Source organism: Syngnathus scovelli, chromosome 11 (genome assembly GCF_024217435.2).
Source record: "Syngnathus scovelli strain Florida chromosome 11, RoL_Ssco_1.2, whole genome shotgun sequence".
Lineage (NCBI taxonomy): Eukaryota > Metazoa > Chordata > Actinopteri > Syngnathiformes > Syngnathidae > Syngnathus > Syngnathus scovelli.
In genome coordinates, this window is record NC_090857.1 from 952,704 (window position 1) to 968,027 (window position 15,324).

General features: G+C 44.9%; 1 protein-coding gene across 4 annotated transcripts in view; it reads left to right on the forward strand.

Annotated features, from left to right (window-relative positions):
* The window catches only part of slc12a5a (solute carrier family 12 member 5a), an 87,717-nt gene that overhangs the window by 58,004 nt on the left and 14,389 nt on the right, over window positions 1-15,324 (forward strand). For all 4 annotated transcript variants that reach the window (XM_049733798.2, XM_049733799.2, XM_049733802.2 and 1 more), the window contains exons 4-6: window positions 9,510-9,656; window positions 12,499-12,553; window positions 13,817-13,947. In XM_049733798.2, coding sequence (XP_049589755.1) covers window positions 9,510-9,656; window positions 12,499-12,553; window positions 13,817-13,947 — 333 coding nt within the window. The remainder of the gene's footprint in view (window positions 1-9,509; window positions 9,657-12,498; window positions 12,554-13,816; window positions 13,948-15,324) is intronic.

A 15,324-nucleotide genomic window follows, 5' to 3' on the forward strand; every position in this document is an offset into this window, starting at 1 on the left:
CCCTAAGCCTAGCTCTAACCCTAACCCTAGCTCTAACCCTAACCCCAACCCTAGCTCTAACCCTAACCCTAACCCCAACCCTAGCTCTAACCCTAACCCTAACCCTAGCTCTAACCCTAACCCCAACCCTAGCTCTAACCCTAACCCCAACCCTACCTCTAACCCTAACCCTCGCTCTAACCCTAACCCTAACCCTAAGCCTAGCTCTAACCCTAACCCTAACCCTAGCTCTAACCCTAACCCCAACCCTAGCTCTAACCCTAACCCCAACCCTAGCTCTAACCCTAACCCTCGCTCTAACCCTAACCCTAACCCTAACCCTAACCCTAAGCCTAGCTCTAACCCTAACCCTAGCTCTAACCCTAACCCCAACCCTAGCTCTAACCCTAACCCTAACCCCAACCCTAGCTCTAACCCTAACCCCAACCCTAGCTCTAACCCCAACCCTAGCTCTAACCCTAACCCTAACCCTAGCTCTAACCCTAACCCCAACCCTAGCTCTAACCCTAACCCCAACCCTTGCTCTAACCCTAACCCTAACCCTAACCCTAAGCCTAGCTCTAACCCTAACCCTAAGCCTAGCTCTAACCCTAACCCTAACCCTAGCTCTAACCCTAACCCTAGCTCTAACCCTAACCCTAACCCCAACCCTAGCTCTAACCCTAACCCCAACCCTAGCTCTAACCCTAACCCTCGCTCTAATCCTAACCCTAACCCTAAGCCTAGCTCTAACCCTAACCCTAACCCTAGCTCTAACCCTAACCCTAGCTCTAACCCTAACCCTAACCCTAACCCCAACCCTAGCTCTAACCCTAACCCCAACCCTAGCTCTAACCCTAACCCTCGCTCTAACCCTAACCCTAGCTCTAACCCTAACCCCAACCCTAGCTCTAACCCTAACCCTCGCTCTAACTCTAACCCTAACCCTAACCCTCGCTCTAACCCTAACCCTAAGCCTAGCTCTAACCCTAACCCCAACCCTAGCTCTAACCCTAACCCCAACCCTAGCTCTAACCCTAACCCTCGCTCTAACCCTAACCCTAGCTCTAACCCTAGCTCTAACCCTAACCCCAACCCTAGGTCTAACCCTAACCCTCGCTCTAACTCTAACCCTAACCCCAACCCTAGCTCTAACCCTAACCCTCGCTCTAACCCTAACCCTAGCTCTAACCCTAACCCCAACCCTAGCTCTAACCCTAACCCTCGCTCTAACTCTAACCCTAACCCTAACCCTCGCTCTAACCCTAACCCTAAGCCTAGCTCTAACCCTAACCCTAATCCTAGCTCTAACCCTAACCCTAGCTCTAACCCTAACCCTAACCCTAGCTCTAACCCTAACCCCAACCCTAGCTCTAACCCTAACCCCAACCCTAGCTCTAACCCTAACCTCGCTCTAACCCTAACCCTAAGCCTAGCTCTAACCCTAACCCTAACCCTAGCTCTAACCCTAACCCTAGCTCTAACCCTAACCCCAACCCTAGCTCTAACCCCAACCCTAGCTCTAACCCTAACCCTCGCTCTAACCCTAACCCTAACCCTAGCTCTAACCCTAACCCTAACCCTAGCTCTAACCCTAACCCCAACCCTAGCTCTAACCCTAACCCCAACCCTAGCTCTAACCCTAACCCTCGCTCTAACCCTAACCCTAAGCCTAGCTCTAACCCTAACCCTAACCCTAGCTCTAACCCTAACCCTAGCTCTAACCCTAACCCTAACCCCAACCCTAGCTCTAACCCTAACCCCAACCCTAGCTCTAACCCTAACCCTCGCTCTAACCCTAACCCTAGCTCTAACCCTAGCTCTAACCCTAACCCCAACCCTAGCTCTAACCCTAACCCTCGCTCTAACTCTAACCCTAACCCTAACCCTCGCTCTAACCCTAACCCTAAGCCTAGCTCTAACCCTAACCCTAGCTCTAACCCTAACCCTAGCTCTAACCCTAACCCTAGCTCTAACCCTAACCCCAACCCTAGCTCTAACCCTAACCCCAACCCTAGCTCTAACCCTAACCCTCGCTCTAACCCTAACCCTAACCCTAAGCCTAGCTCTAACCCTAACCCTAGCTCTAACCCTAACCCTAACCCCAACCCTAGCTCTAACCCTAACCCCAACCCTAGCTCTAACCCTAACCCTCGCTCCAACCCTAACCCTAACCCTAGCTCTAACCCTAACCCTAACCCTAGCTCTAACCCTAACCCCAACCCTAGCTCTAACCCTAACCCCAACCCTAGCTCTAACCCTAACCCTCGCTCTAACCCTAACCCTAAGCCTAGCTCTAACCCTAACCCTAACCCTAGCTCTAACCCTAGCTCTAACCCTAACCCTAACCCCAACCCTAGCTCTAACCCTAACCCCAACCCTAGCTCTAACCCTAACCCTCGCTCTAACCCTAACCCTAGCTCTAACCCTAGCTCTAACCCTAACCCCAACCCTAGGTCTAACCCTAACCCTCGCTCTAACTCTAACCCTAACCCTCGCTCTAACCCTAACCCTAAGCCTAGCTCTAACCCTAACCCTAACCCTAGCTCTAACCCTAACCCTAGCTCTAACCCTAACCCCAACCCTAGCTCTAACCCTAACCCCAACCCTAGCTCTAACCCTAACCCTAGCTCTAACCCTAACCCTAACCCTAGCTCTAACCCTAACCCTAACCCTAACTCTAACCCTAGCTCTAACCCTAACCCCAACCCTAGCTCTAACCCTAACCCCAACCCTAGCTCTAACCCTAACCCTCGCTCTAACTCTAACCCTAACCCTAAGCCTAGCTCTAACCCTAGCTCTAACCCTAACACAAGCTCTAACCCTAGCTCTAACCCCAACCCTAACCCTAGTTCTACCGCTAACCCTAGCCCCAACCCTAACCCCAGCTCAAACCCTAACCCTAGCTCTAACCCTAGCTCTAACCCTAACCCTAGCTCCAACCCTAACCCCAACCCTACCTCTAACCCTAGCTCTAACCCTAACCCAAGCTCTAACCCCAACCCTAGCTCTAACCCCAACCCTAACCCCAACCCTAGCTCTAACCCTAACCCTAGCTCTAACCCTAACCTTAGCTCTAGCCCTAGCTCTAACCCTAACACTAGCTCTAACCCTAACTTTAAAACTAACCCTAGCTCGAAGGAAGGAAGGAAGTGTATCGTTATATGCTTATACTAGCAACTGTGTTGCAAACTTTCTATGAAAAACTTTTTTGGTCCCAGTGGGATTCGAACCCGGGTCGCTGGGGTGAAAGCCCAGAGCACTAACCACTACCCTATGGAAGCCTTGCCCTCAGGCCACTGAGCATGTATGGTTTTATGGAGCAGCTCACAAGCGACTAGATCAGTGAAAAATTTTTTGGTCCCACTGAGATTCGAACCCGGGTCGCTGGGGTGAAAGCCCAGAGCACTAACCACTACCCTATGGAAGCCTTGCTCTCAGTTCATGGAACATGTATGGTTTTATGGAGCGGCTCACTAGCGACTAGATCAGTGAAAAATTTTTGGTCCCACTGAGATTCGAACCCATGTTCGTGGGGTGAAAGCCCAGAGCACTAACCACTACCCTATGGAAGTCTTGCTCTCAGTACATGGAACATGTATGGTTTTATGGAGCAGCTCACAAACGACTAGCTGAAGACTCCACAGCAGATGTCATCACAACACGTTGTGTACACGAACACCTAGAAAAGTACAATTTAAAATGACACTTTCCAAGTACCCAAAGTTAAACTTACAAAAGAAAACTCATAATAAATAAAACTTACACAAGAAGAGCCCTAACGTGGCACTTGACAGCTGTCAGTGTCAAATGCAAAATGTAAACAAGGACCATGTGAAAATTAAGTCAATGCAATCTCCGGTTAGAATATGTTATTTTGTAGGTATTAACAAGTAGAATAGTTTTAAATTAGTCACAATTATTTAGGCAGATAATTATGGGATATTTTGGTACACTACACGAGGTAAAAATAATAATAAAATAAATAAAGTGTAGCGAACGATTTGGTGAACGATTCTTTTGAACAAATATTTTGAGTGAACCGATTCTAAAGATTCAGTTCACTTCAAAGAACTGGAATACACATCGCTCGTACAAAACAGTGCAAGCTATTGTCGACTGCCGGTAGCCCACTGGTTAGTGACTCGGGCTCTTGCTCGGCAAGAGCTTGGTTCGATCCCAGGTGAGAGGAAGTGCTTTTGTTGTGCAATTAACCCTTTATTTATTATTTTTATTTTTTTTAAACCTTGTGTAGTGTACCTATTGAAGGTGTATCGACACATATTGTCATATAAAGCATGATTAAGCTGATTTTTATGTTTTAATTGGCGAATAAAGAAACAAGTCATTTGGTGAACGATTCTTTTGAACAAATATTTTGAGTGAACCGATTCTAAAGATTCAGTTCACTTCAAAGAACTGGAATACACATGGCTCGTACAAAACAGTGCAAGCTATTGTAAACTGCCGGTCGAAATAGCCCACTGGTTAGTGACTCGGGCTCTTGCTCGGCAAGAGCTTGGTTCGATCCCTGGTGCGATGAAATGCTTTTGTTGTGCAATTAACCCTTTATTTATTTATTCTCTTTTTTTTTTAACCTCGTGTAGTGTACCTACACATATTGCCATATAAAGCAGTTAACCAAATGTCTGATTTTTATGTTTTAATTGGCGAATATAAAAACAAGGAACAAGACGCCAGACAAGTTTTAACATAAATGTTTATTAAAAATAATAATCTTAAAAGCAAATTCCAAACCAGCAATCTAATGTGAAATTGCAGTAGATATATTGGATAACAATATTTAGGCGTATATATACACGTTATTTAAAAACGACTATAAGTGTTATACTACGATACAAGTGTTTACCAGCTCAGTGGCCTGAGAGGAGAGTGTCCGCCCTGAGATTGGGAGGTCGGGGGTTCAACCCCCGGCCGGGTCATACCAGTGACCATTATAACAATGGTACTCATTTCTTCCCTGCTTGGCACTCAGTGTAAGGGGTTGAAATGGGGCCCACCCCCCTGCTGCTCACGATCATTGGGACTTTTGGCACTCAGTGTAAATAATCAAGTTCAAGTTCAAGAGTTTTTTATTCGCCATGTTTGAGCATGCCAAACAAGGAATTTGACTTCGGTAAATCACAGCCTCTGTTCAACATTTAGGTGACTAACAACAACACTCAGGACATGTGAAGAAATCCGGGATGGACAGCAGAAGACACAGAAAACACACAAAATAAGACAAAGAAACAGAGAGCGACTCACCGTGGCAGCCATCCGCGGCGCCATCAGATGACGTATGATCTAGTTCAGTGCTTTTTCAGTTCATATGACTTCAACCAGTAAGTGTCAGTAATGCCCACCGAAGCTGGTGCCAAGATGAAGTTAACCAAATGTCTGATTTTTATGTTTTAATTGGCGAAACAAGGAATAAAACACCAGACAAGTTTTAACATAAATGTTTATTGAAATAATAGTACATTTGAAACCAGCAATCCAATGTGAAATCGCAGTAGATATATTGGATAACAATATTTAGGCGTATATATGCATACACAAATTGGCTGCCCCCCCACCACCATGCTGAGCATTGTCAAATCATTCCATGAAAACATGCAAGGAACTATCATACACGACGGCAATGCATCCAAACCATTTTCCGGGATCGACGATATGCATACACGTTATTTAAAAACTACTATAAGTGTTATCAAATCAAGATTACCCAAAGAGAAGCATCATCTGTCTCCCCGTTGTTGCATAGCGGCGCATCCCTTCATGCAATAAAGTTAGCCGTTAGCCGTTAGCTTGGCGAAAACGCGCATAAAAAGAAGTGGTGGTTCTTTCTTTCCTTGGCAAATCGGAAATCTGCATTCTGGCTTCCGTAGTTCACGCCAGGAGGGAGACGCAACACCTTCACTGACTGATCCGTTGATGCACGGGAGGGAAGGAAGGAAGGCAGTTGACCCTCTGACTCGTTCGCGAACGGGAAAGTCACGATTCGTTCCCTCACTGATCCGTTCTCGCGATGAACTGGAAATGCGAATCACCCACTCACTTATTCCTTCACTCACAGATTCGTTCATTTTCTTCTTCGTTTTGTTATACGGCAAGGTGGCACCAGCTTCAATGGGCATTACTGACGCCTACTGGATGAAGTCATGTGAACTGAAAAAAGAACGAATCATTTTAGGGAATGATTCGGTCACTTTCGTTCAAAAGATTTGTTCTTCTGAACCTATCGTTCACTCACCAGCCAACACTATTAATTACGCCACGTCTGCATACTGTACCCCCCCCCCCACACACACACACACACCCACCCACCCACACACACACAAATCCACCGTCATCCCTTTTGTCCAGCTCATCGGATCAGTATTCCCATCAACAGCCTTTTATGAGCGTCCATCTTCATTAATGTCATTTCCTGATATGTTCAATGTCCGAGCGGCTGCTAAAGTGACATTTCACAGCGCACTTATTGTCCTGTCAATGGCCTCATGGGATTATTCTTTCATCCCCGGTGGGCCTGGAGCAAAAGACCTGTTATCCGCATAGCTTAACATGTTGATTTTTCATAAGGGGGAGGGGAGGTCCTTGCATTACGGCCAGGTCATTTATTGTTACGCTTACTGTTTTTCCATCTGTTTCTCATTTATGGCCTAGAAATGCTTTCGCATAAAACTATTTACTTTTAAATGTTTGGATTTCTATACTAATGTAGGAGCGGAACTTTGTGGTAGAGCGAGATTCCGCCTCCAGACTCCATTCATCATTGGAGTCCATTCATCATATCTACCATTTGATAAACTTGTTCCCAGGGAAAAAGTTGTTCCCTCTTAAAGAGCTGTAAGGTTGATTCTGGATTTTACCAAGCTCTTATGTCACCAAAACTAACAAAAAAAAAATGGAGTGTTTCAGTCGTCATGAAAGATTCAGAAAGCTGAGCCTTTTAACACGGATTTGAAATCTTTGAAACCATAAATTGTTTATATGCCCTGCTCCCCATTTTGCAAGTCTTCTGATGTATCGCTCTCAACGTGTGAGCATTTATTACACTTTGAGGCACTTGTACTAAGTTTCAAACCACTGACTTCCCTGGCATATTCACAATGAGCAAGTTCGCCTATTCGTGCATTTTTTTGTTCTTTTTTGGATCCTATTGAACCTAATTGAAGTGAGGCGAAGATATTCATAGCTTTCTCTTTTAGAAATGCAGTGTTTTTACCACCGTCAATTATTTTAGGATTTTTTTCAATTAGTTGAAGTACTAAATTCATATCCTCTTGCTTACACTATACACAAGTTACAATACATTGTTTTTTTGTTTTTTTTTTGCAAGAATGTCCAACCCCCACCTCCAGGACTCCTATAGTGTTGGCCGCCCAGCAGCCACAATGGGGGGCGACTCTGATCTTTCCGGCGAGCTTTCATTTATTACTGTTTTAATGAGCTCATTGTCGTTGGCGTTCAGCTTGGAGGGAGATTCTGGGGGTGGAAGATGTGATGGGGCGGTGGGTCAGGTTAGCTGGCTTCTCCCCTTTAATAATTCAGCACACCTGAGTAGAAACATATTTGTTCTATCCACTCCGGTTTGTCCAGTCGAGCGTGGCGGCAGCAGCGGCGGCGGCATTATAAGCTCACCCTCAGTCTCCCTCCCTCCCTATTCCATTTAATTCGTTTGTCATTTAATTACATCCTCTTCCCTTGCTCAAATTGGAAATTCATTGTGAATGTGCCGCATAGATGTTACTTTCCACTTTTATGCGAGGGCCTCCCGTACATTCCAGCTAGGAATAATAACGTAAAAAGTCATTAGGGCGATGGCACTCGTTCTATGCTGACCTTTTGGAATGTCAACTGATCCATCGGCCACGGATGTAAATAGTCGGCCATTTTGGGCTCCCGTTTTCTCATTAACCCGGGGCACGCTAAGGGTAGGGAGTTCACCACGTCTGTCTCTATTTATTGGACCAAGGTTGTCACCCGTGCTGCAGTAGACGTCCACTTAAATGTTGACTAAGAGTGGCCGCTCGAGGCTTGCAGTAAGTGTTTGGAATGTGACTTCATTTAACTTTGTCGAAAGGCTAACGGCGAGAGACAGAGCGTGAGGAAGTGGAATTGAATGCCATGGGAAATTTAGCAAAGGGTGCACATGTAAGGCACCTGAGCCATGTCGGTGGGCAGCTGTTGCCTGGCAGCTTGCTCCGCTAGCGGTGCCCTGCTGGCCTACCTGTGGCTGTGCAGCAGCCTGCCCTCCCTGCGCTCACGGTGGCGGGCGGCTCGCTCCCACGGGAAATCATCAGCGCCGCTCGCTCCCGGCCCGCGCCGGCCCGCCCCGGCCCGCTTCCCAAACCTATTTTGTGTGCGTTAACAGGACTGCGCTCCGCTGTCGGCAAATGAAACAGCAATTGGAAAAGCGGCACTTTTGATAAGCGTGTGTCCGTCGGGCTGATTCAATGCATAGACAAGTGTTCAATTTGTTAGTGGCTACTTGGCTATATCGTTTCAAGCATGTACTCATTTGCCAAATCTGTTTGTGTACGTGTCACAGGATTCCTGTTATCATGCTTTACGTTTGACTTTTGTGTAAGTCCTCTTTATCCACATCGTTTGCAACACTGAGGCGTTCAATAAAAATAAAAAAAATGAACAGGTTCGAGACACTGGATAATAAGGTCTTTGCTGATTTGGATTGTCAGAGTTCTTGTCTCTAATCTGCTTTCCTGTACACAAGGCTTTATTAATATCACATTTCTTCATCTTTTAGAGCACAGTCAGTATTTTTATTCCATCTTGACATGCATCCATGTCAAGAAGAAACTCGGTTTCCTTTTCTAAAAGTCTAACAATAGATAGACCTCTTCGCCTGCCGGTGTCGCAGCATTTTTCCAAATCTGCTTTTGTTTATTCTTCAGATCTGCTTTCATTTGCATGGAGTCTAAAAATAGCACATTCGTCCAATTTGATATTTCAACAAAATATCACATTTACTTCAAAAAACCTCTAAACTTTCTGACAAGCTGCGCATTGTGTCACATTTTTTATCTTGTGCAATACAGGACATTACCTGACTGCTAGTGTGTGTTAAGAAGAGCCTCCCTCCCTCCCTCCCTCCCTCCCTCCCTCCCGCCTTCCCTCCCTCCCTGCGTCCACAAGGACCAGTCGATGAAAAAATACGAGTGGTTAATTACAGGATTGCATTGAGTGTGTGCAGCTTGGAATGAAATAAAAATGGAAGCGGAGAACATTGATTTGATGCCAGCAGCTTTGATTTTTTTTTTCTTTGAGATGTTTTAAAGGTGCAATGGACATCAATACACTCAGTACACAATAAAAATGCTTTTTTACTGGACTCCAGCAGAAAAGTCGTCATTTTTACCTGTATACCATTGCAATACTATGAGAATAAACTCCGATATTTTAGGGGAAAAGTCATAAATTGGGAAGAAATGTGTAAGAAAAATTCATTCTCTGTTTATTTTCCTGATTGTGAGCCAACCACCGCTTGTGTCCACCTGCAGGCCCCCCAGCTCGGCACTCTGATGGGCGTCTACCTGCCCTGCATCCAGAACATCTTCGGCGTCATCCTCTTCCTCAGGATGACCTGGCTTGTCGGGATCGGAGGAATCATTGGAACCTTCGTCATCGTCTTCATGTGCTGCACCACCGTGAGTGTCCTTCCTTCCTTCCTTCCTTCCTTCCTTCCTTCCTTCCTTCCTTCCTTCCTTCCTTCCTTCCTTCCTTCCTTCCTTCCTTCCTTCCTTCCTTCCTTCCTTCCTTCCTTCCTATCTTTTGCCCAGCGAAGCCACAGAAAAAGCCTCACATACAAATTTGAAATTCAAACCCGAGACCTCTTGACTGCGAGACACACATCCCAACCGCTAGGCCCTTGTGGAAACAAGTCAACCATATTCAAAACTGTTCCTACTTCAGAATTGCTTTCGCGTGTCTTCTCTTCACTTTCACTGAGCATTTTGTCAGGACTGTGTGTCGGTGTGTGTAAATGTGTGTCCTTCTGTACGTGTGAGAATGTGTGTGTGTGTGTGAGCAGCCTAGATTCTCCTCCAGCACCAAGTGTATTTATAGAACAACCCCCTCAAATCCTCGCCATGGCAAACTAGCCTACACATACACACACGCACACACACACATTAACACGCACACACACACAGACTGGAACAGCATGAATCTGTTTCCCCCAATGGTGACACTCTTCTTTTTCTATTTGTACGTGCCCGCGTTTAGCGTGCCGCTCGTATTTGCTCGCCATCCATCCCAGTTTATATTGATCTTGTAAGCGTGATGAAAACATTGTGCACAGAGAGGGAAAAACAAGCTCCGAGCTGGCTCACACTGACAGCAACACAAACACACGCAAATGTCCTCTCCGTCCGTCCGTCTCTCATTCTCTTTCATACCGACAGACAGACAGACACGGTGTAAGAGGCGTGCTTCTTATCAGTCACACTGAGATCTGAGATCATTGCAGAGGCCCCAGGGTGATAAGCCCCAGTATGAATGCTGCGTGAGGACCGCACCGCCCGTCACCTCGCTCTCCTCCTGTGCTTCTTGCATAACACATCACCACCCAGCCCTGGGGGTGGGGGCAGCTCGTGTGCACGTGTGCTTATGCCCCCCCCCCCCCCCCCCCCAGCACCCAAGAGTGAAATCCACAGGACATGAAGAGCAAAAGCGTGCACTTCAGCTTTGCATCATTGAGAGCGTGACCCCCGAACCCACTAATTGACAAAGTGCATAATGGGTAATAAGAGATTTCGTCTCTTAATATTTTGCCTTTGTCGCTGTTGTTTACTATTTTTTTCGTCTTTCGGCTCCCTTCACATTTTACATTGCTGACATTTTGGACGTTTAACGAATCAAATTTATGATCATATAAACGTGAAAGCAGCTATTAAAACACACACACACACGCGTGCGCATCTCTATTCTTTCATATTTCTATTGGAGATAATGAAAGCAGACTTGGACACAATGAGGTTTAATATCCTCGTCCGTCTGTCGTGTGCACGGTGGTCGGGCCTCATTACTTGCAGGCCTTGAATCCAAATGCGGCGTCGGGAGAGGGCGGATTCATTTATATGCTGCGGCTCCTTCATCTTTTCTTCCCTTTAATTCTCATCTCTTACGCTTCCTCAATTTTCTGGAAGCCTTTTTTCATTTTGCGCTCTCATTATTTGCTGCCTGGCTTTTGATTGCCCTCCACATCCCATCGCTCATGCAACATTGCTGCGCGTCTTCTCTTCTCTCTTACTTTTGCCGCCACCTGAGAATCCATTTTGCCCTGCCCTCCACCTGGATGTCAGCTCCCCTGCGAATGTTGCAGCGCACCACGGAAGAAATCATCTGACGACGGGGGCGTAGTGAAGCGTGCTAATGAAGCGGCGGGGGGGCTCTGGCGCTGCGGGACACTCTCTTGTCAAAAGCAATCTCCTCTCCGCTCCCAAGGTCCACCAAAGGCCAAATAGGAGCGTTAGGTCAGGATGCAAGCAGACCTAAAGTGTCCTTTGCGCTCAGTGCCGACAAGCCGGTGAAAGTATTCATTGCAAACGCACAAACCTTCGATACTTTGCTTACTTTATGCTAAGATAAATGTTGACTTTTTCTCAAAAGAACAACTTTGTACAAAATGGCTCACTTACCCCATTTCTCAATGTATTGTCCTCAAGGTTAACGAGCATCGGCTCACGTGCGCAACCCGGCGGGAGGTGCAACTGCACATGACGTCAGGCGTTGACCCGATAGGATGGAGCTGTCCGTCTCAGACGTTCACTGATTGATGACCTTTATTTGTGCCTCTGATAGGCGTGGAGAAATGTAGGACACTGGTAAAAGTAAACGGAAAGTCATCTAGTGGGATTTGACTGAATGTCACAATAAAATGACAGTTGAAAATGAGATGAAACATCCTGGTTTCACCTTGTCTGAACACCCCGACACAATTTTGTTGATGGAGGCTGCGACAGTGTTCCATTTTTAAGTGCCACCTTCAACATTCAGACAAATTTGTGATCCAACAATTGCGTACGTGACTGTGGGACTACCTCTGCGCCCCCATCAGATAAAACACTTAAACAATTACGACCTTATCTGCTGTGGCTACAGAAGAGCTTGTGGCCTCATTAGGAGCAGATTAGCGGGAAGGAACAGTGGCTTGGCTCGTCGACGTCCGAGCCCTTAGGTGCCACTACCAACCTTCACGGGGACAGATACGGCAAATGTTTTCCATCCTAGTGGGAGACTCGCTTGAAGTCATTGGAATGAAGGTCAAGCCTGCCTTTTAGCTTGGAGAATCTACTTTGGTAAATAGAAGTTCAAGTAAAAACTTTTTTTTTTTACACGAAATGACTTCCTGAAATAACCCGAAATACTCCAAAATGACTGTCATACTTGACCCCAAAAACTTCATATATGTGTTGCCTGAAAAATGAAGAGTATTGAAGAAGAATATTGTTTAGAAATGATGTTTTTCTCTCTTTCTCCCTTGTGCAGACCATGCTGACTGCCATCTCCATGAGCGCCATTGCTACCAATGGAGTCGTGCCAGGTGGGTGAGCAGACACCGCCGGAGTCCCAGTTCGACACCAATCCACTTCTAAATTTCCCTTTTATTAGTCACCGACCACACTTGGCGAGTTATCCGGTCGTGACTAAAATCGTCCCTTTGGGATTCTTCGACACAAATGATATTGACGGCGAATAAAAGAGGAGGCCGCACGCGTAGGTTTGAGTGCAAATGAACGGCTGGAAGAAAAGTACGGAAGTGCCGACCAATTAGAACGACTAGAGCTGCACAGTGCTGATTAAGCTTGTTATCTTTTTTCTATTCAGTTTGTTTGGACAAAATTGGAAAATGCAAATGCCGTAGTAAAACACAATAATAAGAGATAAGCGAGTAAGTGAATTATGACTGAAGGGGGAAGCACCGCGTGACACCAACAAATTGCTACACAAATACTTTTGTCTGAGGACTTACTCAATTATTTACAATACCGCTTGCATGTTTTTCAAAACAACACTAAACACAACCCTAACGAACCCTAACCCCTTCATTCCAGGTTTAGCACAAATCTAGAGCAAAGCGCAATTTAACTAGACTTTGCACAGATAAATATTATTTGCCACAGTAAAAGGAACTTTACAAATTGATCACACTGAGATTTCTGCATTAACGGAGCAATAAATTAAGTTTGGCGACACACAGGGGATCATTTTTGAGGCTAGTTCTAAGAAGATTGCGCTGCAATTCCAGAGCACACTTATTAAATGTATTAAAATGCAGGATTTATTGAGAATCTTGATCCTGGAAATTTACATTAGCGTGTGGCTGCTGGCCAAGGGTCTGCATTTACCCTGCTCATTACATATTGATGACTTTTTTTTGGCTGCTAAGAAAGATAGATTTGACCGTGATATGACTACAGCCTAACACATGAAGTCTAACATCATTTATTCAGGCTTTTTTTTGGGGGGGGGGGGGCAAATTTCTTTCTTTTAAGATTTAATGGCCATGGGAATAATGTTTCACTGTCATACAATGCTGCTTTAAGTGTACACAAAATATTTTACACAACATTTCTTAAGCCTCTTAACCACTTGGGCAATTGTGCTCTTAGTCTAACAATGAATTTTTTGTTACCTAGTAGCATAATTCAAGTCAAGTCATTTTGAAGAGTGCAGTGGCCTTGATTTAACTTTGTGAATTGCCTGGATGACTGCGAATCTCCACAGACATGCGGTTTTTGAAAAAGACAATTCATCTTACATCCATTCTATTGCATCTTGAAGTTGCACCGTTGTGTTTGTGTAGCTGGAGGCTCGTACTACATGATATCCCGTTCGCTGGGCCCCGAGTTTGGGGGCGCGGTGGGCATCTGTTTCTACCTGGGGACCACTTATGCCGGAGCTATGTACATCCTGGGTGCCATCGAGCTGCTCCTGGTGAGAAACCTAACCTTACTTCTTTTTCACTTTTGTGCCGCAGCAGCTGAGCTGAAGTCAGTGGCAGGGCACACAAGCATCCACTCTCATGTTCATACACTGACATTTTAGTTCATAATTTACGATTGTAAATTGATGATATGTTTGTAGACTTGGTTGGATCAAATCCGCCCTTCAAACATACACAATGAATAGCATAGGGAACATTGGAACAGAACGCGTGTTGTTCATCTTCTTCTTGTCCGTGCCTTTTTAATTGATATGCAGAGCTTGATCAAGCCTAGAGGTTAATTCTGTCTTCTGGGTCAATGCTGGCTTACAGTTTTCATTGTGGAATAACAATCCCGAGGAGCCCATCTCTGAGAGAAAAAGAAAAAAAACCTAGCTCATTTGAATATGTTTCATCCTCGCGCGAAACTAATGCTGCTATTTTGGGAAACGACTGCGGTGATGCAGGAAACGTGTTGTCCTCGTGATGCCAATCACGTGGAAAACGTGCAATTCTTACTGTGATTCTATACGTACATTGGATATAAAATGTGCAAAAACAAATAGTCGGGAAAGCCTGCACTTCAAAGTCAAAGTCAAAGTCTGCTTTATCGTCAATTTCTTCACATGCCAAAGAGATTGAAATTATATTTGGGTTCATCGGAGACACTTTAAACGGTGGCCGATGTTTGCTGACTTCCATTCAACGTGACTTGGAAATAGAAATTCAGCCATGTTATGTGCACATATACTATATGTAAACCACATGATCTTTTTCATATCGTCTCTATCAGCCTCACTGTGATTCGTCCAAAGCTGGGTTCATTGTTTTTTTGTTTCTTTTTTCACACTGACCCCTGTTTAACTCTAAAACAATGCTAATGCCTTGGTTTCACACCTCTAATAGGTCTCCTCTCACCTCTCATCACATTTGAAAAGAAGTCAACAAATGGAAATGAAAAATTGCTCCTGTGGGCAAAATTGATTGAATTGCATGGTAAACAAGAGGCAGCAGGAGCACGCCTCTGACCTTCAAGTGTAAATCCCCACGCAGGCAAAGAAAGGAAATTGATTGTGTGACGCACCATTTTTAATAAATATCTTTGTTTTCTAAACATTTGCTCCCATACACAAAATGTGCCAGATATTATTTTATTCAATAAATGCAGCTATTTATAAACTGTATTTTATTAGGATTTTTCAAAAACTTTATATAGTAATATTTGTACATGTATTTTTCTATATGTTTCCTATATTTCTATGCTCAATGTAGCCACCTTTGTTATACGTAGTATTGAATTCTTCAAAAAGGTTTTACTATGATTATTTTAATTTCATTCACATTCACCCTACTTTTGGTTTATATTCTATTTGAAACATAGAACAATA